This window comes from Saprolegnia diclina (genome assembly GCF_000281045.1).
Source record: "Saprolegnia diclina VS20 unplaced genomic scaffold supercont1.66, whole genome shotgun sequence".
Classification (NCBI taxonomy): Eukaryota; Oomycota; class Saprolegniomycetes; order Saprolegniales; family Saprolegniaceae; genus Saprolegnia; species Saprolegnia diclina.
In genome coordinates this window covers 39,532-62,741 of record NW_008246133.1, presented here as the reverse complement: position 1 = coordinate 62,741, position 23,210 = coordinate 39,532, and the positions used below count along the sequence as shown (strand labels likewise).

Below are 23,210 nucleotides of genomic sequence, written 5' to 3'. Positions count from 1 at the left end.
GCGTTCGTCGTTGTATGGCAGCGACACGAACATGCCACCCACTCCAGTGTCGTGCGTGACCACTCATCTCATGTGACGTTATGCAACGATAGGACTGCACCACCTTATGCAAAACGCCAGAATTCCACTCACTTTGCATATGACATGCCCGCGTCATTTCAACTTGAATTACGGTGGCTAGCAGTAGCAGAAGAAACTCAACCTGTCCCTCGCTGAATGTGCGTCCAATGGCATATACTTTTCTACATAAATCATTACACGCATTCGAAACACTCAGACGATTTCGACGGGCGCTTGGCAGTCTTGTCCAAAAAAGATGTCGGGGCCGATCGGCAAGCCGAGCTGCTGGCGACGTGCGAGGACCGCATTTTGCATGAGGCCGCCAAAGTTCTGCTTGTTTTCTTGCGACGCTTGCAGCAGGAGCTCGGTCCAGGTCCCGATGGCGGGCGCCACAGCGTCCAGATGCGACGGGAACGTCGGTGTCAACGTCGTCATACTGCCTTGCATACAGCACTCGAAGCGACCCGTGGGCTCAACAACCAACCTACCTAGCTATTAGCGATGTATTGCAGAGACATGCAATTGTACCAGCCCCAGCGACTGCCAATGAGGTGTCCGGGGTCATGTGGGTTTGCTTCATCTTCAATGATGCTGCGCCACAGAATGACGACGCGGTTGGCGTCGTCAAAGCGGCGGACGCCATCGCGTGTCTCGAGCATCGGCATCGAAGCATCTGGAAGGGCCGTGATCTCTCTACGCGTCGCTCTCATCAGATCTCGAGCTGCAAGGTGCCACAATACTGAGTGTAGACGAGGTTCGGGTGGTACGTGTGCAACACCTACCCCTTGAGGTTAGGGTTTTCGACCTTTTGTGATACGACGTACTGTGCACGCGGGACCGAGAAGGCCCGTCTTGTGCGACCAGAGCACGTCGGCCATCGACCGAAAATCGATCGGAATCTTCATTTTGGCAACGAATCCGAGGCCAATCGTGTCGCCGTCGGCGCTGCGTTCGAGCGTCGCTTGCTTGAGCGGCGCGGTCGCATCGTGCAGCTGGCGCCGGATCCACTCCGAGTCCATCTTGTCGTACTGCTGCTGCAAAAGCTGCTCCAAGTCCACTTCGTGGTTGGCGACGCCGAGCACGGGATGTTTGCCGTCGAGATGGCTGCTGCCAAACGTCGATAGACGCGGGCGCTTGGTCAGAATGCGCTCGAGCGTGTTGATGACCTTGAGTTGGTCTTCGACGAGACTTTTGAGGCGGCTGTTCTCTTGCAATGTGCGCTGGGCGGCCTCGGCTTGGCGCATCGCTCGTTCTTGCCACGGCTGCAATGCTTTCGGCGGCGCGCGCAGCAGCTGGAGGAGCTGTAGCTGGCGCTGCAAGTCGGCGTGCTTGGCGTGGAGGTACTCGATCTCTTGCTTGGGTCGCTCGCGCCGGGTGCGCTTCTTTGTGTTGGTCAGATTCGGCGGCGCCTCGTCCGAGCTGGGGCTGGAGGGTACCGGGTCGATCGACGTCGTGGGCGAGCTCGGGCCAAAGTCCGAGGTCGTCGCGAGGAACGCCGAGATGTGCGCCATGCTTGTGGCCTCGTCCTCGTCCGGGAACACCTCCAAGATCTCCATCGGGTAGTACGCGTCGGCCATCGAATATGCTGCTGTGGCACGATATCGACTTTGCCATTGCGCCGAATTCGATGAAAAAGGCCGAGACCATCATTCCTCGAGCCCGGGATTGGCGGATGACGTCGCCCACGTGGCAAAGGCCGATGACGCGTACGTCGGGGCGTCGTAATCGGGTGGCGTTGTCTGAACCTATGGCGCATCGCTCTGCCGTCGCAGGACACTTTTGTCCACAATGGCTAGCCTTCACGGAAGTGCTGTACACAGCGTCGTGTACACAGAGGCCTTTTAGCCAACTCGACCACCATTCGTCACCTAGAAAGGCCGACGAACGAACGGGTTCGATGCGCAGCCTCCTCTTGACTCAAGAGGAGGATACCCAACAGCCGGGATGCGTGGATGTGACAGCGACCATTGGGCGTGTACAGGTGGGTGGACGTCCTCGCGTGAAGACGATCAAGGACTTGGTTAGTGCAAGCTGCTCGCCAGCTACGCCAAAACTGCAGTGGTGTCGATGACACGAGCGATCCTGCTGCTCCATGAAAGAGGACGCGAGAAGCGGATATGGTTGGAAGTGATGACTGTAGTCACGAGCTCGGCAATTGCATCCGGCGAAGTCCGAGGGCGTCGGCTGCTACGTCGCACCGTTTCGCGCAAGATTTCGCCAAGCGCCGTCATTTCCGCCGCCACATTCGCGCCGTTGCTTCACTGCCTCGAGTCGCCACCGCCGTAGCTTGTGCGTTTGTAGTAGCAGCAGCAACAACATGTACAACGTTGTTGCCATTGCAGCCGCCCGTGCACGCGAATTGGCGCGCGATCCGAGTGGTGCCTGGGAATCGATGTGTCTCGACATTCGCTCGACCTTGATCCCATGATCGCACTGCAGCTTTGAGATTCTGGCTGATCGTATAGTACGCTCAACAACGTACTTGCAGCCGGCGAGTGTCGTGTTGCCACAGTCTCTATATGTCAATCAGAGTCACTACGATGGCCATTCAGCAGACGGAGTGGTGCACACCAGCGAGGCTCGAGTTGCGCGCAAATGGCAGTCATACCAAGTCGATTGAAAGGATGGCGTACATTGTGATCTGGAATTACCCTCCTACAATTTCTACCTAATTCTTGTGGGAGGTGTGGTTCGTGAAAGTGCAAAGTGCAAAGTGCTGTCACACGACCTCTTCGCGGTGCAGAGTCGGGTGCGCAATCAGAACTTGGATATTGATCGAGTCGTTGGAAAGGCCGAGCTCTTCCCGGCGCGCAAAGAGCGCGGTCTCCATGGCACCGCCAAACGTGTCCTTGCTGGTTTGTGAAAACTGCAAGAGCCACTCAACCCACGCGGGCGCGACAGCGGTGGGGGTTTCCTTTTGTGCCGGTACCCGTGTCGTCATGCTGCACTGGACAAGAGACTCAAACTTGGATATTTGCTCGACCATGAGCCTACAAAGTTCAACAGCTCAATGCTCCGCCGTCACTCGCATTGTACCAGCCCCAGCGGTGGCCCACAAGATGATCAGCACCATGGCGCGTGATCGTTTCGTTTGCACTGAGGCTTCGCCACACCATCACCATCCGGCCTGGCTCGTGGAAGCGACCCAAACAATCGTGTGTCTCTAGCACGAGCTCGGGCACGTCGGGTCGGTGGATGAGCTCTCTAAAGCCATGCTCCTTTAGAGCTACCACGAGCCAAATGTTTTGACGCACCGCGTACATACGACGTCGTCCGTGATTGTGTGCTGCACCTAGTCGACAAGTAGCACCATCATCTTTCAACGGCCGTGGTGTGAGGTGTACCGTGCACGACGGGCCAAGGAAGCCCGTCTTGTGCGTCCAAAAGAGATCGCCAAGGGACGTGTAGTCGAGCGGTGCGCTCATTTTCGCGACCATACTGAAGCTCCTCATGGTTCCGTCGACGGCGCTGCGCTCGACGGTCATTTGCCGTAATGGCGCCTTGGCATCGTAGAGCCGACGCCGGATCCACTCAGATTCCATCTTGTCGTAGTGGTCGAGCACAAGTTGCGGAATTTTGGCCACGGCGCTTCCGTCGCTGGTGCTGTCCAGCGGTGCACAGCGCGGCCGCTTGGTCACTGCACGCTCCAGTGTATCCAGCACCTTGCGCTGGTCGTCGATGAGCCTTCGCAGGCGGCTGTTTTCCTGCAGCGACCGTTGGGCAGCTTCGGCCACGCGCCGGGCGCGCGCTTGCCATGGCGTGAGCGTTCTCTGGGGCCGGCGCAATAGCTGCAAGAGCTGCAGCTGGCGCTCGAGCTCGACGTGCGTGGCCTGCAGGCGCGCCATCTCATCCTTGGGGCGGCTGCGCTTCGTCGACCGTAGGTTGTCGACGCTTGGGCGCGAGAGGCTGGTATCGCTAGATGTTGGCGACGAGCTGCTACCAAAGCCAAAGTCGGGCGTCGTCGCAAGGAAGGCCGAGATGTGTGCCATGCACATGGCCTCGTCGTCGGCCAAGGCGGTGGCATCATCCATGGTCATGCTAAATGGCTCACTCGGCCGTTGGGTCCTTTCACTTTTGAGGTGAGTCTTTGACGCCAATCCGAACGGTCGACACCGTCGGTTCGTATGCGTGATCACGCTAGGTAGCTCGCCCGTAATCATTTATCCCCTGCTCTTAGGTGGTGCTTTTGGAGTAAAAGCTTCTACTGTTTGTACAACTCACCTTGTGACGAGACCTTCGGTGTTACCACGTGCGGTGGGAAGTAGCCGTTGCGGTCACTCGAGCCGCTCGGCTACAGCGTTAGATTATCCGTCGTTCTTTTGGCTAAAACTTGAAGGGTTAGGGCTCGATCGCGTCTCCACGGACATGCCATCCTCAACGCTATGGAATGGTCCAGGAGAGCACTTGGGACGTTAAACCTAGCGATGACCATCAACCGTGCAACTACACGAGAGTCACTGCCAAATGCAAAACGTGATGTCGTGGTTGCTGCTTCATGGCGTCAAGCCACAAAGCGGTCCCGCTTGATGGAAAACCTTGTCAAGCCTACCACTGCGTCGCTTCGCAACGTGTTGTTGTTACTCAAGGTCAATGACAATGTCGATTTTCGAGAATCCAACGTGCATTCGTTTCGTTCATTGCACTTGCTCTATCGATTACTCGTACGTCAAACGACTCGAAGAAATGGGGCGCTACTCCATAGCGACTCGGTGCTGTGTATTCTGCAATGAGGCATCGCGGTTGGACAAGCCGAGATGTTCCCGGCGCTCGAGGACTGCGGCCTGAACCACAGCGCCCAACGCGTCTTTGCTGGTGCGCGACGACTGGACGAGGCGGTCGGTCCACGTTGCTACCTCGGTCGCACTGGCGCTGGCTGGAAATGTCGGTAGCCTAGTCGTCATGCTGCACTGCACACTGCATTCGAATGCACTCGATTCCTCGATCACGAGCCTATCATCACACGTCGCTCAAGCTCAAAGATAGCATCGTACCAGCCCCATCGGTGGCCCACGAGATGGTCAGCGCCATGGGGTGTGATCGTCTCGCCTTGCCCCAAGCTTCGCCACACCATCACCACTCGACCTGGCTCAAGGAAGCGACCAAAGCAATCGTGCGTCTCCATGACGGGGACTCCAAGGTCGGCGTAGCGCGCAAGCTCTCTACACGAGATTTTTTATGTATTCGAGGAAAAGCAGCTGGTCGGTACCGCATATAGACAATATTGTGGTCAATCGTGCGGTGTACCTAATCAGCATACCAATAAATCGCGGTGAGACTCGAAAAGAGGGTACTAGTACCGAACATGACGGCCCGAGCAACCCTGTCTTGTGCGTCCAAAACACTTGGGCCATCGATTTGTAGTCGAGCGGCGCGCTCATCTTGGCGACAAAACGAAAGCTGGCAATCGCCCCGTCCTCGGGGCTGCGCTCGAGTGTCGTGTGCCGCAGTGGCGCACTCGCGTCGTAGAGTCGACGTTGAATCCACTCGGACTCCATCTTGTCGAATTGTTGTTGCAAAAGATGCTGGAACAGTGTCGTGTCTTCCGCGTAACTAGGGCTAGGGGATTCGAGGCGCGGGCACTTTCGCAAGCTGCGCTCGAGTGCAGAGAGGACCTTGCGCTGGTCGCTGACAAGACGCTTGAGGCGACTGTTTTCTTGCAGCGTTCGTTGGGCGGCCTCAGCCTGACGCATCGCACGGGCTTGCCATGGAGTGACCGGCTTCGGCGGCGCGCGTAACAGTTGTAGGAGCTGCAACTGGCGCTGCAGCTCATTGTGTTTGGCGTGGAGGATCTCAATCTCGTGCTTGGGCCGTGCTTGTTTCTTGGCCTGGATGGCGCTGTCGTCGTCGGAGCTCGGACTTGACGATAGAGTGGTGAGCGACGAGCTGAGGCCAAAGTCGGGTGTGGTGGCGAGGAAGGCCGACAGGTGCGCCATCGCACGAGCGTCGTCGGGCAGCGCAGCGTCATACCACGCATTCATCGTACTTGGTTGTACGGAAAAAGTGTGTGGAAATGCGAATAAAATTCGACAATCTATATAAGAGCAAGTGATCACGTGCGGGTGATGATGGCTCATCATTGTTGGTCATGTCCAGGCAAATGGATCTGCCGTCTGTGGTTGCAAAAAAGCAACAAGAACAACTGGCACCACGACAGCGAACACCGACGTTCTCTTAGTTCTACGAGACACCAATTGTACTGTGATTGAACCACCATTTTTGACCAACCAAAATCTCAGCGGTAAAATGGATACTGGAGTATTGTGTTTCATCCACAGCGTGTTATGTGACCAAAAGACCTAGTGGGCGTTTACCGCTAGAGGGAAGATGACGTGCCCTCGCTTGGTTGACCAAGTTGCTCACTCCTATCGTTCCGCACTTGGCCCATCGTACTTTTTCGCTCAAGTCGAAATTATCCCGAAAAATCAACAAAAAACGGTGGCCGGGAGCACGGTCCTCCGTACCATTACGGCAATGTCCTTGGTAGCATGTCCGTCGGTGAGCAAGCACGGACAAATGCAGCACCCGAAGCTCAGAACGTATACAACTCGTTCTAAAATGAAGGACTTGTAGTCGTCGTTGACGTCAACATACTAGAAGAGTTCTTCTCGATGCACAATCGGGAGCTCCTTGAGATCCTGAAAGATAGCAGCGTGGGTAGTCAAACCGAGTTGCTGCCGCCGCTCCATGACTGCGGCCTGAATAATGTTCCCAACGGCCTCCTTGTTGGCCAACGACCACTGCATGAGGCGCTCCGACCACGCACTTGCCGCACTGATCGGCTCCGTAGCCGGCAAGCTCGGTATCTGCGTCGTCATGCTGCATCGGACTGTGGTTTCCCACGTATTTTTGCGCTCAATTTCGAGCCTACGACCCAAGCAACTTAGTGAACCTCATGCAAACGCAGCGCACCAGCCCCAGCGGTGCCCAATGAGATGACCGGCAGCAGGCAACGCGATGTCCTCGTCGTCCGAGAGGCTTCGCCAGAGGATCACGATACGGTCCGGCTCGACAAAGCGGCGAAAGCAGTCTTGCGTTTCAAGCGCGGGCAGGCTGAAGTCGGCAATGTGGACGAGTTCTCTATACCAAGAGGTTGAGAGTGTAGCAAGGAGCAACGTCGTGTACCGGGTGTAAGCGAGGTTTTTGTGGGCTGCGCGCTGCACCTAGCTCACTACATTAGCTCAGAGAATAACCCAAGCAGGTACCCTGCACGACGGCCCGAGGTAGCTCGCCTTGTGGGCCCACAGCAACTCTCCCATCGACTCAAAGTCCAACGGGGCAACGAGCTTGGCGACCGAGCCAAAGCTGACAATGGCACCATCTTTCGCGCTGCGCTCAATCGTTGTTTCTCGTGTCGAAGGAGTCGCATCGTAGAGCCGTCGCCGGATCCACTCCGAGTCCATCTGGTCCAACTGAAGCTGCAAGCGCTGCTCCATTTTCTCGTCATGGCTCGGTTCTGTCAGTGCGAAGCGCGGGCGCTTGGTCAAGATGCGCTCAACAGCGTCTAAGAGCTTGCGCTTTTCGGCCACGAGGTCCTTGAGGCGGCTGTTCTCGTGGAGCGACCGCTGGGCCGCCTCGGCTTGGTGAATCGCACGCGCTTGCCAGGGACCGAGGGCCTTTGAGGGCGGGCGCAGCAATTGAAGAAGCTGCAGCTGACGCTCAAGCTCGGCGTGCGTGGCGTGGAGGTGCTCGATCTCGTGCTTGGGTCGGCTGCGCTTCTTTGAAGGGAGCAAAGGTTCGTCGCAGCTCGGACTCGACGGCGTGTCGTGAGTCGACGTTGGCAACGCGCTGGCGTCCAGGCCAAAGTCGGAGGTTGTCGCGAGGAAGGCCGAGATGTGTGCCATGCACGTAGCTTCGTCCTCGTCTGGGAACACCGTCGGCATGACGCAGTCGGCCATCGAATGTTGCTGTGGTGACCTTGCCTTTTCGTCGAAAATGCCAACGACAATCATTCTGCACTCTTTTGATTGGCCGATAACCGTACAACGTGGCAGCCTGGGATCACGCTGGCGTTGGTGCGACGTAATCGCATGTCCCAGTCTGAACGCATCGCGTAACCTGCACGAGCAAGGACAATATTGTCTGTTGCTGGCTTTTTGAGCCCATTCCACGTACATAGTGTATCTTTACTATCCTAAATGATGTCAATGACTTATCAGCAAGAGCTATCAGCAAGTAAGTAGAAGCTTTGGAAAAATGATGCAAGAACATTGTCGGCGTCGAGAGAGGTTTAGGACGACCCCTGAACTCTCAAAATGGCGGTAACACTTTTACGTCGCCAGACGGGTGCAGAATGGCTGACGCAACGGCCCCCGGCAGGGCCCCGGTCGTCGTCGGCTACTAGTGCAGTAATTTTGATCTGACTAGGCAAAAGCACAGATAGACAAGAGCTCGACCTGCTAATCGCGCATCATATATTAGCACCCTAGTTTTTCAATAGGGACATCCGTGACATCGAGCATGTCGACTGCGTGGTTGGAGAGACCGAGTTGCTCCCGACGCTCGAGGACGGAAGTATGAATCATAGCGCCAAACGCGTCCTTGCTTGTTTGCGATAGCTTCAATAGGCGGTCGGTCCACGCCGCTACCTCGGTTGCACTGGCGCTGGCTGGAAGTGTCGGTACCGTTGTTGACATGCTGCACTGGACACGACACTCGAACGCCGTCGTTTTCTCGATGAGTAACCTAGCTCGTCATTCGGTGAAATGCAGACACAGTGGTTATCATACCAGCCGCAGCGGTGGCCCACAAGATGGCTGGGGTTAGGGGCAACCATTGCTTCATCTTCGCGTAGGCTTCGCCACACGATCACAACCCGATCTGGCTTGAGAAAGCGGCCAAAACAGTCGTGGGTCTCGAGCACGGGTATGTCGAGATCCGAAAAGTGCGTGAGTTCTCTATCAATAATGAAGGAGTGGTGTTCGGAGCAGCACTCCACAAGCTAGAACGTACCGCGTACACACCATGTCGGTGTGGATCGTGTGGTATACCTAACGATAGCGTGAGATGTACAGATTTGTCCTTCTCGATAGAAAAATACCGAACACGACGGACCAAGAAACAACGGCTTATGCGTCCAGACCAAGTCGGCCATCGATTTGTAGTCGAGCGGCGCATGCATCTTGGCAAGGAACCCAAATCTTGTCATCGCCCCGTCCTTGGTGCTGCGCTCGAGCGTCGTGTGTCGTAATGGCTCAACCGCGTCGTAGAGTCGGCGCCGGATCCACTCGGACTCCATCTTGCCATACTGCTCCTGCAAAAGAAGGCCCCATTTGGCGGCGACGTGAAGCTGGCCGTCGCTTTCAATGGACGCCAGGCGGGGTCGCTTCGTCACCGTACGCTTCAGCGCTTCAAGGAGCCGGCGCTGGTCGTCGACGAGGCTTCGCAGGCGGGTGTTTTCTTGCCGCGCGCGCTGGGCAGCCTCGGCGAGGCGCATGGCCCGGGCGCGCCACGGCGTAAGCGCTCTCTGCGGTGGGCGCAATAGCTGGAGAAGCTGGAGCTGGCGCTGGAGCTCCGTATGCTTGGCGTGGAGGCGCTCGATCTCTAGCTTGGGTCGCGTGCGTTTCTTGGTCAAATGCACCACACCGTCGTTCGAGCTAAGGCTCGACGGCGCGCTGCTGCTCGCATCGAGGCCAAAGTCTCTTGTCGGTGCGAGAAAGGCCGACATATCGGCGATGCAGCTGGGATCGTCCGTCGACCATAGTTGGTCCATTCTCGTAGTAGTCATTCGGTGCAAACTTCAGTAATGTGCGATGATGACCGTGGCATCGAGCGCCTCGTTGGCACGAGTGATGACGTTGGGTCATTGATCCGTAATCGTTGATCACTGCCGTCAAAGCGGGACAAAGCACACGTCGCGACCGGTGGGTGGGTTGACGCGCGCCGAGGAATATCGTCGGCAAGCTTGCGCTGTGGGCTCAGTGGAGACCGCTGCTTGTCTTTACCAAGCGGCGATGGACGCAACAAGTTGTGTGCGTTCAAATCTTGTCGTTTGTATGTGAAGGTTGTCTCTACAAGTGGTCTAGGTAGGAGCTTGGTGACCGAGTCCAAGACCACCTTGTGTCCAGTCGGCAGATACATGCTTCTCGTGCAGGAGGTGCGAGGTTTAAGGTCCATAGGCATAGTCCCTTACTTCGCTTTCCTACGGCCGTTTACATCGGACCTATCAAGTTGGGATCTCGACGGATCTTCTCTCGAGTACGCAAGGGAATGGCATCGGCGGTAACCAGCTGGGGTCCATCTTGACTCTGAGCCCGAAAGGCAAGCTCTGGAATCGAAAACCTAACCAAGCCAGCATCGCACCGCTATACCTTGCCCCTTCCATCCTGTGCACTCGATCAACAAATTGTGTACAACTGAAGAACTCGTAGGAAGGGCACCGACTTATGACGTAGAAGATTCAGCAGCCTTGGACGCCTCGAGATACTTGGTGTGCATGTCGCTCAGCCACGCCCGCGAGCTCTTGACATCTAGTTTGTGCCACGACTCGCTCAAGTTGGACTGCCACGCAGTAAGAAAGAGCTCTGAGAGACCGCCAACGATCGGTGGCTGCGCGTCTGGTACGATGGGAGTCGTCTGCGTGATGTATCCTTGCAGGTAGCACGTGTCCTTGTCGTCTGTGGCGTGGACCACAATCCTAGATCGACGATGATTGGCGGATTGATATCGAGTCCACTAACCAGCCCGACCGGTTGTCGACCCAATTTTCTGCCGCGTGCGGACACTCGGTATCTTCGAGGACCGATCGCCAGACGATCGCGATGCGGTCTGCAAACGTGTAGCGCCGCACGGCCATGTGCGCTTCCAGCGGCGGCACCGCGGCGTGAGACGTGGCACTCGACACCTCTCTACACGTCAGGTTCGATTCCAATCGAAGACAAGTTGTCGTACTTGACGTAGACCAAGTCGGTGTGGATCGTAGCGAGTACCTAGCCGCATGGTGCGTCCAGAGATCGCGTCACGCAAGGGTACCGTGCTGTTTGGTTTGACGCCCGTCTTGTCGGCCCAGATGAGGTCGGCCGTGCCTGCCATTGGAAAGTCCATGATCATGCCCGTGAGAACGCTGAGCTGCAGCATGTCGTCCGTGCTCTGCACATATGCTCGGCGGACTGGCGTCGCGGTCGCCAGCATGCCGTACAAGCCGTGGCGAACGTACACCGAATCGATCCGGTCAAACTCGCGCTGAACAAGCTGCTCGAGTGTGGATTCGCGGTGCAAGGCACCGAGAACGCTGCGGTCGGCTTCGTGTGAGGCAAAGGCGGCGAGTCGCGGCCGCTTGGCGAGTACGTTTTCGAGCGCCGCGATCACGCGGAGCTGGTCTTGCACGTAGCCGCGGAGCCGCACGTTCTCTTGCAAACTGCGCTGGGCAAGCTGCGCCTGCTCGGTGGCGCGTACCTGCCACGGCGACAGCGCGGCGACGTCTTGCTGCGGCTGAAGCGCACGCAGCTGCGCCAAAAGGTCATCGCGCTTGGTGCGCAGATAAGCGATCTCGGCCTTGGGCTCTTGGTACCGCCGCTTGCGTTGAGAGGGTCCAAAGGCCGGTGTGGCCGCGAGAAAGGCGGCGAGATCCTCGGTCGATGCGTCCGAGGTCGCCCCGAAGATGACCTCGAGCAGGTCCAGGTCCTCGTCGGCCATCGGCGAACGTTGTATCCGAATTCGAGCCAGCCAATCGGTGCGCTTCAAGCATGCTCGCGTGTGGATTGGGTGAAATGGGCGAATCACAACGTACTCGCGCTGTGATTGGATGATATTCTCATATCCGCTGCAATGTCGCCACTGCCAGCGTGACTTTGGTCCATGAGGTGCCCAGAACGAGATGAGCTGCATCAAGGAAACCCCGAGCGCTGTATTGTTAAAACGAGTACCAACTGTGATTCGCCGCCTCAATAGACGTGGCGGATGCTGCGGTTCGAGTCAAAAGATGAATCCAACAGCCCTTGGTCTCGCTCGACAGACCGTCACCGTCGCTGGCATCCGCGCGCGTCAAGGTAGAAGGCACATTGCTGCTGCCTCGAGCGCTGTGGCCAAGACAGCGCCAAGTCACAGCGTGCCAACGTGGCTGCTTTTTAACGTTTTAAGAGCGCTTTATATATGTTGTCGAGCACTGTGCGCGGTGTAGCCCTGCAACGAGGTCGAATCGTGCACTGCTCTGCTCCCGAAAGTGTCTTGCATCACTGTGCCAACTATGAGCGATTCCATTTCAAACTCGATGTTGTCGACAAGCGGGCCTCGGCGTCCTGGAATGGTACCACTGAGATGGCACTACGATCTTATTTCTGGCGTGAACCGCAGATGCATCTTAGAGCGTTGTATGCCTTGGATGGTAACGTCACCTCGCTGTCAGTCCAAAGCGTCCTCTCAATGTACCGGTACTAAGTCTTGGTCATTTCATTTTCAAACGCGATATCGCGACCTCGCGATGGGCCAAGAGAAGACATGAAAAAGTGAATCCAATCGTTCTGGAGCCGGCGCATTCGTCAAATATGGCAGTAGGCTCGGATGGGTCGCTCGACCACCAAGCAGAATAACATGCCGACTCTAGTCGATGAGGATAACCATGTTGCACGTGCCATTTCCACGCCATTTTACAAAAAGCCGTCAAGTTTCTAGAAAATTCATTCTTGATGTTACAATATCACGCCTGGAGGGCACGTTGGCGGCTCAGGACAGCAGCAAACAGCTTTGCACTAAATTTTTCCGTGAGCTCGTCCGAAGCGCGCAAGAGAAGCTCTGTCCACGAGCCAACCGCCGGCTGCCGTTCGGGAATATTGGCTGGAAACAACGGTGTCAAAATCACTGCGTGCGACGAGATGTAGCACTGTTGCGCGTCCACCGGATGCAACGTAACCCTACATATATCATACTCCTCAACCTCTCATAGCTGTCGTGACATTTCTACCAGGACACACGGTTGTCAATGAGATGCCCATTTTCATGGGGTAGCAAATGATCGTCGACGATCGACCGCCACACGACGACCGTGCGGTCAGCTTCCTTGTAGCGGCGAATGGCCGCGCGCGTCTCGAGAATCGGGATGGCCGGGTCGGCGAGCTTGATATCTTGCCTATGTCCATTTCAAAGAAATTAGTGAGTGGTGAACGCTACAACATTAGTACCGAGTGTAGACGAGGTCGCTATGAAACGTTTGGAGCATCTAATGTCCGACACATGACAATATCGTGCAACAAATAGAAGCACGTACCGAGCACGACGCGTCAAACGGTGTCGTCACGTGGGTCCACAGCAAGTCGCTCATGTCGTCGAGACTCAGCGGAATGAGGCCGCCACGGACAAAGTTGATGCGCATGCCCACGTCCGAGCTATAGTCGACAAAGGTCTTCTGGATGGCCTCGCGCTGCGCGATCGCGTCGTGCAAGCGGTGGCGAATCCACGCCGACTCGAGCTTGTCGCGCTGGCCCTGCAGCAAGAGCTCAAGATCCGACTCGCGCGATGACGTGCTCAGCACGGCCTGCTTCCAAAGCGCGTGGCCGTTGGAAGCTGCAAACGTCGAGAGCTTGGGCTGCTTCTCCAAGACGCGCTCAAAGGCTTCGACAAACTGCAGCTGGGTCTCGACGGCCTCCTTGAGGCGGTTGTTTTCAAGCAGCGCGCGCTGGGCGCAGCGCGCCTGCTGGATCGCGCGGCCCTTCCAGGCGCTGCTCGTCGCTTGTTTCGCCTGCTTCTCGTGCATGCTCTTGAGCTGGCGGCGCAACGACTTTTCCTTGGTGCGAAGGTACTCGATCTCGGCCTTGGGGTTGGTGCGCGTCCGGCGCGGCGCCTTGGCAGGTGCAATGTCATCAGCGGGCAGCGACGGCTCGGTCGCGAGGAAGGTCGAGAGGAAGCCCATGGACGCGCTGTGGCCTTGGATGATCTCGAGGATCTCCATCTCTTCCGTAAACGTGAGCTCGTTCATGCCACCGACGTTATGGCCGGACCTCGCGTCAACAGCAATCTCGACCCTGCGACACGACCACTCCCGACCTTTCCGCCACCGTCTTTATTCCGTAAAAACGGTAAAATACAGGTATTTTTACAAAAACTCGTCGTTTTGACCCGACTTCAAAGTCGACAAACGCCGATGCACTGGATAGAACGTGCCAGCATGTATTGAAGGCGTCGTGCGCAGGATAGAGCTCGTGCACACCAAATTTCACCGAGCACTGGAGCGCCTTGTGCGCCGGCCTCCATCGACGTGATTACCGCCAAGCGAATAAAATCCTTTGATTACCACCCACGGATGTTGACCCAAGATTATGGCCCAATGTCGGTGGCACAGTCGGCGTATACATGCCATGTTTGTGTCCGTTGCGAGTCGCGTCATCGATGTACGCTACGCCACGTCCTGCGCGCCACGGGCCACGCCATTTCGCCCTCACACGGCCGCACTCGGTATCGATCGAATGCCATTGTTGTTGCTTGAGTACTCGTACCGTAACAGCGGAACCGTGCTGTACGATGCGAGTTAGTCGCTCATGGCAAACTACGACTGGGGGACTAGCGACTGCTTCTGAGAGGTGTTCATTTCAAGGGTTGCGATGGCTTGGCGAATACAAACAGCTCAATCCCGACAGGTTATTATAGTCTGTCGTTTGCAAAGACGAGGTAGACCTATCCTGATGTAGTACTAGTACGTCGTATTCGTCGTGTCCAGTGCGTTGACTGTTGTCGCGTGTCGACCAGCCTGCGGCAAAGTGCCCTTACCATCATTCCTGATCGCGAGTGTACGTCGTTTTGACAAAACCTGCCGCCTTTCTATTCCAGTCGTCCGCATGGACCCCACGGAGCTTCGGGACCTCGAGAGGGTCCTGGACAGCGACGACGCCGCGCCGTCTGTGACTGATCTCTCGGCCTTTCTGGCATCGACGCGCGACTTTGGCAATGAGACAGCGACGCACAACACGGATGGCAGCCGCAAGCGCCGCGTCCGCGAAAAGACCAGCGACGAGGTCGCGTACCTGCAGTCCAAGCAGCGCTACCTTCTCCGGCAGTTAGAATTGCTCCGCGACAAGCACGCAATTCCGGCTCATGCTGGTGTCTGGCAGGTGCGGGCCATCGAACAGGCGCAGGCCGCCGAGCGCGCCAAGCAAGAAAATGCGCGGCTCAAAGCCCTCGTGCACGACCAGCTGGCGCTGGCCCGCGGCATGGAACGCATGCTGCTGAAGCGGCCCAAACTGTCGGCGTTTCCATCGATGGCGCGCTATGGCGTCTTGGGCTGTGAGCACCGTGCCACGGACCTGCGCGCGCTGCTCCAGCACGACTACGAAGCGATCGAAAGCGACCACATTCGCTTTGGCCTCCACGACCTGACTGCGCGGGGGACATCGACGCGCAAGACGTTTGTCGAAACAACCGTCGACGACAACCTCCACCTGCACTTTGTGCGGCTCGGGAACGGCCCCTTTGACTATGCGGCGCTGTCCAACCTCGTCTGGGAGCACATGACGACCAAGCTTGGTCCATCCACCGAGGTACACGCTCTATGATATTTTGGCCAACATGTCTTTAATTCGTATGCAGCGCTTGCTCTACGAGGCGCCCGACCTCGTGTACACAAAAGCAGTCATCACACTCGACGACCCGACGATGCCCGTGCTCGAGGTGCGGACCGCAGCGCGGCGCTACGACCACGACGGCCGCGTCGTAGTTGTCTGGCGCTCCATTGTCCACGATGCGCTGCTGCCACACGCGGCGGGCCACCTGATTGATGCCCGGCACGGCTGGTACGTGAACGTGTGGTAGATTTACCGGATTTCAACAGGTCTAGGACTGTGATGGTACCCAAGAGCCCGACGCAATCTCAGATCTTGTTGTATGTGGCGCTCTCGACGCCCATTTTTCCAGACAACATGCACATGCGGAAGCCTGTTGTCGGTACGTGGACCGAGCTGCTTTTGCGGGCCGAGGAAGAGCAAGCGCGGACGTTCTCAGCCTCCATCATGACAAGCCTCGCGCCCCAGCAACCCATCGAGATGGACGGTTTGCCACCACATCATGTTGAATCCAGTTGATGCTTTGGGCACGTCTTGGCCGCGTGCACGGACTTGCTTGATTCGTCTTGCGACGTTGCACTTTACATAGGGGTAGGGTATGCCATCGATACACTCGTCAACAACGTTCCCGTCTTAGTTCCAAAGCAATAATGTACCAAGTTCTTATATAGTCATATTTATAATAGTGTACAAAACGTCGTCACCACTCGCAGCTTAAACCTTGGCCAAGTGGGCGCGGACGGCGTCTTCGACTGCGTTGCCCATGATTTTGCACATGCTTTCGGCGTACTGCAAGAGGCGATCCCGCATCGTCTCGGCCGCGCGATTGTCGTTGGCGGTGGCGTGCATCGGCGTTGAAATCGTCACTACCGCTGACAAGTAGCACTCGTTGTCGCCCATGTCGTGGATCGTGACCCTAATCCCACACCATTCATGAGGATTCTCTTTTTCTCGCTCGCTTTTGTCGTCCTACCAGCCACGCGAATTCTCAATCCATGCGCCGTCAGCATGCGGGTGCGCTTGGTCTTCGAGGATCGCACGCCACACGATGACGATGCGATTGGCCTCGATGTACCGCCGATTCCCATAGCGCGAGTCCAGGTCGGGTGGCATGCTTGGAAGATCGTCGCTCGTGAGATCCCTATGTTCGCATGTCGTTAGAATACAATTTTGTCATGCAATCGATGGACTGTACGCACCGGCCATACATCAAATTGGCATGAAAATCGCGTGTCGACGGATTGCCAAAGTCCTTGCGCTTGCGCTTGAGATCCCAAACAACATTGGACATGGCACGAAAGTGAAGCGGAATCACCGCGCAGTTGACGACATGGACGTCGCCGGGGCCATGATCCAGCGGGCTCTGGGTCGTCGTGATGCGCTGGAGCGGCTCAAAGCGCTCAATGACATCGAGCAAGCCATGCCGGATCCACTCGGACTCGAGCACCTCGCGCTGGTGCAACAGCAACTTTTCGAGCTGCGCTTCGCGGTCGCCGGAGCTTAAAATGCCCTGTTTCCAGAGCAGCTCGTCGGTGATCGCGGGCGCGAGCTTGGGGCGCTTGAGGCTAAGGCGCTCGATCGCGCGGAGTTTGTGGCGCTGGTCGTCGACAGCGGCCTTGAGCCGTTCGTTCTCAAGGAGTGCACGCTGCGCGAGGTGGGCCTCGTTCATCGCGCGCAGCTTCCACGGACCCGAGAGCGATGACGTTTGCAGTTCGTGTTCGCGAAGGCTGTGCAGCTGGCGTTCGAGGTGCATGAGCGACGTCTCCAGGTACGCGACCTCGTCTTTCGGATTGTGCCGCAGCCGCTTGGACGCGCGCTGGATCTGGACCGGTGGGGACGGCGGCGGTGTGAACGACGCTTCAGCGAGAAAGGCCAGGAGGCTCTCTGACGAGATATTGCTATCGACCAACGTCATGGTGGGAAAACGCAAAGTGGCATGCGATCAACCGCACATGGAGCGCATGCTTTTGGTTGCTTTGAGGTCAGTATGTTTAGGAGATACAAGCCAACACGTACGACAAGTTACGCTTCTTCGAATGAGCGTAATCCTTCGTTCGACGCCGGTGTTCACTCTTTGGGTGACAACTCGAATTGATGTCCCGACGGTATAGTGACAGTAAGATAACTTCTTCAATACCGTGTTGACGGTTCAACGCCAGGATGTGGTGAGAACGCTACGCACATGACGGAGGCAGTGCACTGCCATCGACCGTTTGACGCGTGAGAAAATGCTTGTTTCGGGCTTGAGCAGAGGACATATCATATTCAATTTCGCGTTACTATGTTTTACAAGCATAGTCATCGCGGTCCAACGATTACGGCGCGCTAAAACGGAATATTTAAAAAAAATGGATAGCTTTTCTGGATAAAGGATAGCGCGGTGACTCGATTTGGCACTGCCACGAAGGTCGCCACGAGGGCCTGTCGGGCGATTGCGAGATGTACCCGCATTGGAAAGCAGCGTTCGCCGGTATGCGCAATTACTGGGTGGGAAAGGTGGGGCTGTTGTGGGTGGGTGTCGGTCGTAGCATCATTTTTGCTGACTCTGCGTCGTGTCAGCGTCCGCAGTTGTACGCGGTCTCGGATGCATAGAAATTGAGCCACACCGTTAACGTAGGGACGCCTTGGTGAACCGGTGCCGCAACACATCGTTACCAGCCCCGCACGATGTGCGTGCGTCGGCCGAAGTCGCGAGAATAGAACCAACGAAACACGATACAGTGCATGGGCATTGGGACTCTGTGGTCCACTTTGTACTAGTACATTGAAACAACTCGTGAGAAACCAAACTAACTTTGGATTTCTATTGCCTTGTGATTCTTTTCAGAAAACCCGATTTTGCATGATGTAAATATCCCGTCACATCGTTCATGCTGCACAAAAACGGATGATGGTACCACCGAGATGCGCCAAACACCAAACGGCATGCATAACAAACACGCTCATGACGCAATTTTCGCTCGGAAAGGGATGTGGCGATGGTGGGCAACGGTCGCGCCAGTTGCCACGAGTACGATTGTTTAAGGTTTAGGGCTATCCGGTACAACATCTCTCACGATGGCGCGGCGCGTTGTGCGGCTTGATGGACAAATGCTGTGACTTGTTCGCGGTTGTCTTGTGTGATTTTCAAAAGGAGCTCCGTGAGAAGGCCAACGTCGTCCGCGTGCTGCGTCGACGACGACGATGAGAGCGGCGCCGTCATGCTCAAAAACACTGCAAAGTAGCTCGCGTCCGGGCCTCGTGGATATGCCACCGCCCTATGTCATCGGTACCGTAGTTGTCAGCAGCCGCAGCTATGGCAGGGACGTACCAGCCCCACGCGTTCTCGATCAAGTGACTGGGGTCGTGTGGCTTGTGCGCGTCGCAAAGAATCGAGCGCCATGCAATGACCGTCCGGCCTTTCTGTGTCCACCGGCGGCATGCCAAGCGCGACTCGAGCGTTGGGCGGGATGGCAGCTCCAGGATCGAATCTTGCCTAGTTGTCAAAAAGTTAGAGCCTGCAAGTGCTTTGACTAGTGCTCTCTGCCTAGAATGTGTAGGCAGAGAGCGCTGGGATCGATAGCGCACCTGGTGTAGGCGAGATCGGCGTGAAACGTCTCGGCGTCCTATGCAACACATGATGAGCGATCTTCTTTCATAGTTCGGCAGACGTGGCCAGGCGGCGGCGACCGCTGTGTGAGATGCGTCCAGAGCACCGACGCCATCGTATCGGACGGTAGCGTATACGGTTCGCAGCGCAGAAACCGAAGGAGGACGGTATCGTCGTGAGGTTCCAAGTGCGAGCTCTGCAGCACCGCGTTCGCGTCCACCGCATCGTAGATGCGGTGGCGCACCCACTCGGAATCGAGTTTCTCAAGCTGGCGCTGCAGGAGCGCTTCCAGGGCAGCCTCGCGGTCGTTCGCGTTCAGAACGGCCTCTTGCTGCAGGACGCTAGGCGGTGCCATCTTGGTGCGCTTGGCCGACACGACAAATTCGTCTTCGAGCGCGTGCAGCTGCTGCAGCTGCTGCTGCACGGCGTCCTGAAGCTGCGCGCGTTCTTGGAGTGCGCGGTGCGCGCCCATCGCCTGGTCGTAGGCGCGCCGCTGCCAAATGGCATCACGCGGAATCGCGGTGATGCGACCTTGGAGCTGCGCCAGCTCGGTGCTTAGCTCGACCTGCTTGGCCCGCAGGTAGTCGATCTCCGACTTGAGCGTCTTGCGCTTCCGGTTTGGGCGAGGCGCATCGGCGCCCGCTAATGACGCAAGGAACGCACTGTCGTCGGCCGACACCTCGAGGAGGCGCCAGACGTCCGTGCTGTCGTGTGCCATGCCGGTATCAATTCTCTAAAAGCCGATATTTTATTGATGGTGAAAGGTTTCAGCCGTCTATTTTTAGAAAACCGGGAAAGGCCACATTGCACTTGGCTGGAAAGAGCGTCGATCGAGCCAACGCTGCGGCAGAGGCCGAGAGGATGTCAACGCCACGTAGAGAGACACTGCAAGACTGTAGCGCTATGACTTGGTACGCAGCCTCGTCGCGTTCTTTAGTTGCGCGTTGTCGCCTTGTCGTGGTGGTAGACGAATGCAGTAGCGCGCAACAAGGCAAACACCTTCGTGTACTGCACGCGCTGCCGGCTGTAGCGCAGTGAGGCAGCCTGCTGCATTTGTCGTGGATGCCGCGACCCGAGGTCCAGTACGACATGGACGCGGTGCGCTGGCGACATAGCCGCGCCATGCACTCGGCAGCGACCACCAGCGCTGTTGATAGGCCATTGTCGAATTGTGCGACCGTGACCAAGCAGCAGGTAGCAACACACCGTCATCATTCACTCGGAGCTGGTGCGATGTTGGTTTTTGGCGCCAACATCGGGTGGCGGCGGCTGGCTTCGGACGTCTTCGAGTGTGTTACGGCAGAGTGATGGTACCACATTTTTCAACGCGCATCATCACGCTACATGGGCGACGACATGGCCGAGGTGCTCGCTCTTCTGCAAGACGATGCGGCGACGATCGAAACGATGGCGGCCTTCCTCTCGCGCACGACCGACTTTGCGTCGCCCGAGGTCTCGTCGGACGACAGCGCGACGCGCGAGACGCGCCAAATGAAGCGCCGCTTGGCCGGCAACCCAAAGGAAGAGATCGAGTACCTCCAGTCCAAACACCGGTACCTCACGCGACAGCTACACACGCTCCAAGAGCGACAGGCGCTGGTGCCGACCGACGATCCGTGGAAAGGCCGGGCGTTGGAACAAGCCCGTGCGGCGCAGCGGTCGCGCCAAGAGAACCTGCGACTCAAGGCCATGCTCGAAGATCAGCTCAAGGTGCTCGAGGCGCTCCAGCGTGTCATTGCCAAGAAGCCTCGGCTGTCGACGTTCCCAACCATGGCTGATGCACAGTGGAAGCACGGCGTCCTCGACGTACTCGATCGCGAAGCCAGCCTGGAGGCCCTCATGCAGCACCAGCTCGAGAAGCTCGAGACCGCGTGGATCCGGCACGGCTTGTTTGACGCTGTCGAGGCCAACGAAGCTGTCTTGCGCTCGCACGTCGAAACGAAAGGCCAGGAAAATATGACCTTGCACTTTGTCCATTGCACGCACATTCCTCTGGACTACATTGCGATGGCCAACTTGACGTGGGAGCACATGACGACCAAGTTGCGCTCGAAACGCAGCGAGGTCCTTGAGGTCTACCATCCCGACCTTATTTACGTCAAGTATACGCCCATGGTTTAGTTTAATGTTGACAGTTTTGTAGACACTTTGGCGACCTCCCGGACCCGACAATGCCGACTCTCGAGGCCCGTGTGGTCTACCGTCGATGGATGCAATCGGACCGCGTCATTATCGCATGGCACACGATCCTGGACGACAAGCTGCTGCCGCACAGCCGCGGCAATCTGGTCGAGAACCGTTTCGGGTGGTAGGCGTTTCAAAATCGTCCTGTGGACAATTTGTCATGTCGACACTAGGTCGGTCACGCACCGCAAGTCGCCCGACGAGAGCATGTTGGCTGTCTACGGCACCATGACGACGCCAAGTATGCATATCGACGACGAGTCGGCGCAGCCCGCGGTCGGCACGCTCACAGAGCTCCTCTTGCAAATGTCAAAAGAAAACGGCGAAAAATTTGGATCGCGCATCCGCGATGCCATTATCGCGTACAAGTCGACACAAAACGCGCTGACAGAACATTAATACATGTATCGACCTCAAACAGCATTTTTAAACATTTTTGGCGTCGGGCTGCGGCAACAGCATGGTCGCCCTGGCATTGTCTCCATGCATCAAGAGACTCGGACGTGGGCCAAGGACCGTGTGGGGGTGCCGCGTACGAATGGCGTCTTGGACACGCGCGCCAAAGCGCTCGCTGTTGGACGCCGTGAGCTGTAAAAGGAGCTCGGTGAGCGTCCCCGCGGCCGGCTGCATCGCTTCAATATCGACGGGGAAGATGGGCAGCGCGACGTTCACGTACACTGCCAAGTAGCACTCGTTGGGGCCTTTATACGAGATGACCGACCTACACGTGTCATTTGTTGGGACGGCTTCTCGGTGCGGAGCGAGTATACCACGTGGCTCGGTTCTCGATCAAGTGGCCTGGCGTGTGCGGGAATACACCATCGTCGACGATCGAGCGCGTCAATAGCACGACGCGGTTTGGCTCGTTGAAGCGCCGGTGGGCGAGCCGCGACTCGAGAGTCGGGAGCTTGGAATCGTGCAGTTCCATGTCGTAGCTATGGCGCAACGCACGACATGAGTCAACCATGCGACGACAACGACAGGTCGCACCGGAGATAGCGCAGCTGCGGATGAAATTCTTCGAGAAGCTACGAGCCCACGTCCTGGTTGAGAGGTATCGAGACAAGCACCGTACCTGGCACGACGGCGCCACCTCGTTCGTCATGAGGTCCCAGAGAATGTCGCTCAAGGCCATAAAAGGAAGCGAGCAGGGCGTCCCAAGGAGCGAATTGAGGTGCATTGTACCACCAAATGCCAAGCTCTCAATGTTGGCCTTGCGTGTCGCGTCACCACTGTCAGTGTACTGAAAGAGGCCGTGACGCACCCAGTGCATCTCGAGCGTGTCGTACTGCGCCTGGAAGAGCGCTTCCAAAGACGCTTCCCGCTCCGCGATACCCAAGACGGCGTCGAGCGCCGAGCATTTGGGAAAAAGCGAGAGCCGCGGCCGCTTGATGAGCACGCGCTCGAGGGCTTGGACCAGCTTGAGCTGGCCCTCGAGGAGCTCGCGCAAGCGTGCGTTTTCTTGAAGCGCTCGCTGCACCGCGTGCTGTTGGTTGACGGCGCGCCGCTGCCACGCGCCATTGTCCGAGTCGACGATGCTCGTGGCCTGCGTGAGCCGCACGAGCTGCGTCGCGAGGGCGAGTTGCTTTTGACGCAAGTAGGCTATCTCTTCCTTGGGCCCGTCGTGCGCGCGGCGCTTCTTTGTCGGCGCGGCTGGGACTGGGCCAAAGGCGGGCAGCTCGGCAAGAAAGGCAGAGAGATCATGGACGTCCACGTTGTCGTCGTCGACCACCTCGAGGACGTCGTCGCTGTCGTTGGCCGCGTGCGAGCTCTCGTCGCTGTGCAGCGTCAGGACGTCGTCGCCCGTCAAGAGCGCCAGGAGCGCAGCATCATCCGCGCTCGTCATCGGATGCAGGTCGAATGATGATGATGCGACGTTTTAAAGTGGCGCGTCC

The 23,210-nt window shown here is 57.3% G+C and overlaps 12 protein-coding genes across 14 annotated transcripts; 2 read left to right on the top strand and 10 right to left on the bottom strand.

Annotated features, from left to right (window-relative positions):
- Window positions 1-138: 138 nt before the first annotated feature.
- Window positions 139-1,715, bottom strand: SDRG_14007 (hypothetical protein). Its single transcript, XM_008620109.1, has 4 exons — window positions 885-1,715; window positions 801-838; window positions 589-753; window positions 139-544 (listed from the first exon to the last, which is right to left on the bottom strand). The coding sequence occupies exons 1-4, from the start codon at window positions 1,635-1,637 to the stop codon at window positions 274-276; spliced, it is 1,227 nt and encodes a 408-aa protein (XP_008618331.1). The 5' UTR covers window positions 1,638-1,715; the 3' UTR covers window positions 139-273.
- Window positions 1,716-2,672: 957 nt separating this feature from the next.
- SDRG_14006 (hypothetical protein) lies at window positions 2,673-4,144 on the bottom strand. The gene is made up of 4 exons (XM_008620108.1): window positions 3,405-4,144; window positions 3,315-3,352; window positions 3,097-3,264; window positions 2,673-3,050 (listed from the first exon to the last, which is right to left on the bottom strand). Exons 1-4 carry the CDS (start codon window positions 4,095-4,097, stop codon window positions 2,780-2,782), a joined length of 1,170 nt encoding a protein of 389 aa, XP_008618330.1. The 5' UTR covers window positions 4,098-4,144; the 3' UTR covers window positions 2,673-2,779.
- An 858-nt stretch (window positions 4,145-5,002) lies between these two features.
- SDRG_14005 (hypothetical protein) lies at window positions 5,003-6,056 on the bottom strand (the record flags this gene model as incomplete). Its single annotated transcript, XM_008620107.1, has 3 exons — window positions 5,358-6,056; window positions 5,267-5,304; window positions 5,003-5,219 (listed from the first exon to the last, which is right to left on the bottom strand). Exons 1-3 carry the CDS (start codon window positions 6,036-6,038, stop codon window positions 5,003-5,005), a joined length of 936 nt encoding a protein of 311 aa, XP_008618329.1. The 5' UTR covers window positions 6,039-6,056.
- A 533-nt stretch (window positions 6,057-6,589) lies between these two features.
- On the bottom strand, window positions 6,590-7,972 carry SDRG_14004 (hypothetical protein). Its single transcript, XM_008620106.1, has 4 exons — window positions 7,263-7,972; window positions 7,183-7,220; window positions 6,970-7,137; window positions 6,590-6,924 (listed from the first exon to the last, which is right to left on the bottom strand). The coding sequence occupies exons 1-4, from the start codon at window positions 7,953-7,955 to the stop codon at window positions 6,651-6,653; spliced, it is 1,173 nt and encodes a 390-aa protein (XP_008618328.1). The 5' UTR covers window positions 7,956-7,972; the 3' UTR covers window positions 6,590-6,650.
- Window positions 7,973-8,420: 448 nt separating this feature from the next.
- SDRG_14003 (hypothetical protein) lies at window positions 8,421-9,724 on the bottom strand (the record flags this gene model as incomplete). The annotated part of the gene is made up of 5 exons (XM_008620105.1): window positions 8,421-8,456; window positions 8,502-8,742; window positions 8,787-8,954; window positions 9,010-9,047; window positions 9,098-9,724. The coding sequence occupies 5 exons, from the start codon at window positions 9,722-9,724 to the stop codon at window positions 8,421-8,423; spliced, it is 1,110 nt and encodes a 369-aa protein (XP_008618327.1).
- Window positions 9,725-10,405: 681 nt separating this feature from the next.
- SDRG_14002 (hypothetical protein) lies at window positions 10,406-11,699 on the bottom strand. The gene is made up of 4 exons (XM_008620104.1): window positions 11,029-11,699; window positions 10,948-10,985; window positions 10,737-10,904; window positions 10,406-10,693 (listed from the first exon to the last, which is right to left on the bottom strand). The coding sequence occupies exons 1-4, from the start codon at window positions 11,689-11,691 to the stop codon at window positions 10,441-10,443; spliced, it is 1,122 nt and encodes a 373-aa protein (XP_008618326.1). The 5' UTR covers window positions 11,692-11,699; the 3' UTR covers window positions 10,406-10,440.
- Window positions 11,700-12,654: 955 nt separating this feature from the next.
- Window positions 12,655-14,016, bottom strand: SDRG_14001 (hypothetical protein). Its single transcript, XM_008620103.1, has 4 exons — window positions 13,259-14,016; window positions 13,173-13,210; window positions 12,956-13,120; window positions 12,655-12,905 (listed from the first exon to the last, which is right to left on the bottom strand). The coding sequence occupies exons 1-4, from the start codon at window positions 13,964-13,966 to the stop codon at window positions 12,692-12,694; spliced, it is 1,125 nt and encodes a 374-aa protein (XP_008618325.1). The 5' UTR covers window positions 13,967-14,016; the 3' UTR covers window positions 12,655-12,691.
- Window positions 14,017-14,777: 761 nt separating this feature from the next.
- On the top strand, window positions 14,778-16,248 carry SDRG_14000 (hypothetical protein). Of its 3 annotated transcripts, XM_008620100.1 has the most exons (4): window positions 14,778-15,521; window positions 15,571-15,773; window positions 15,818-16,133; window positions 16,180-16,248. In XM_008620100.1, the coding sequence occupies exons 1-3, from the start codon at window positions 14,823-14,825 to the stop codon at window positions 16,059-16,061; spliced, it is 1,146 nt and encodes a 381-aa protein (XP_008618322.1). In that variant the 5' UTR covers window positions 14,778-14,822; the 3' UTR covers window positions 16,062-16,133; window positions 16,180-16,248. The 3 variants fall into 3 exon arrangements, with proteins under 3 accessions (XP_008618322.1, XP_008618324.1, XP_008618323.1); XM_008620102.1 differs by having other exon boundaries at window positions 15,837-16,248; XM_008620101.1 differs by having other exon boundaries at window positions 15,818-16,248.
- Window positions 16,197-17,462, bottom strand: SDRG_13999 (hypothetical protein). Its single transcript, XM_008620099.1, has 3 exons — window positions 16,742-17,462; window positions 16,516-16,683; window positions 16,197-16,458 (listed from the first exon to the last, which is right to left on the bottom strand). The coding sequence occupies exons 1-3, from the start codon at window positions 17,455-17,457 to the stop codon at window positions 16,257-16,259; spliced, it is 1,086 nt and encodes a 361-aa protein (XP_008618321.1). The 5' UTR covers window positions 17,458-17,462; the 3' UTR covers window positions 16,197-16,256.
- Window positions 17,463-18,503: 1,041 nt separating this feature from the next.
- Window positions 18,504-19,860, bottom strand: SDRG_13998 (hypothetical protein). The gene is made up of 4 exons (XM_008620098.1): window positions 19,193-19,860; window positions 19,110-19,147; window positions 18,853-19,017; window positions 18,504-18,799 (listed from the first exon to the last, which is right to left on the bottom strand). The coding sequence occupies exons 1-4, from the start codon at window positions 19,847-19,849 to the stop codon at window positions 18,595-18,597; spliced, it is 1,065 nt and encodes a 354-aa protein (XP_008618320.1). The 5' UTR covers window positions 19,850-19,860; the 3' UTR covers window positions 18,504-18,594.
- Window positions 19,861-19,930: 70 nt separating this feature from the next.
- SDRG_13997 (hypothetical protein) lies at window positions 19,931-21,738 on the top strand. Its single transcript, XM_008620097.1, has 3 exons — window positions 19,931-21,233; window positions 21,275-21,439; window positions 21,489-21,738. The coding sequence occupies exons 1-3, from the start codon at window positions 20,476-20,478 to the stop codon at window positions 21,712-21,714; spliced, it is 1,149 nt and encodes a 382-aa protein (XP_008618319.1). The 5' UTR covers window positions 19,931-20,475; the 3' UTR covers window positions 21,715-21,738.
- SDRG_13996 (hypothetical protein) lies at window positions 21,639-23,210 on the bottom strand. The gene is made up of 4 exons (XM_008620096.1): window positions 22,391-23,210; window positions 22,306-22,343; window positions 22,086-22,250; window positions 21,639-22,036 (listed from the first exon to the last, which is right to left on the bottom strand). The coding sequence occupies exons 1-4, from the start codon at window positions 23,159-23,161 to the stop codon at window positions 21,742-21,744; spliced, it is 1,269 nt and encodes a 422-aa protein (XP_008618318.1). The 5' UTR covers window positions 23,162-23,210; the 3' UTR covers window positions 21,639-21,741.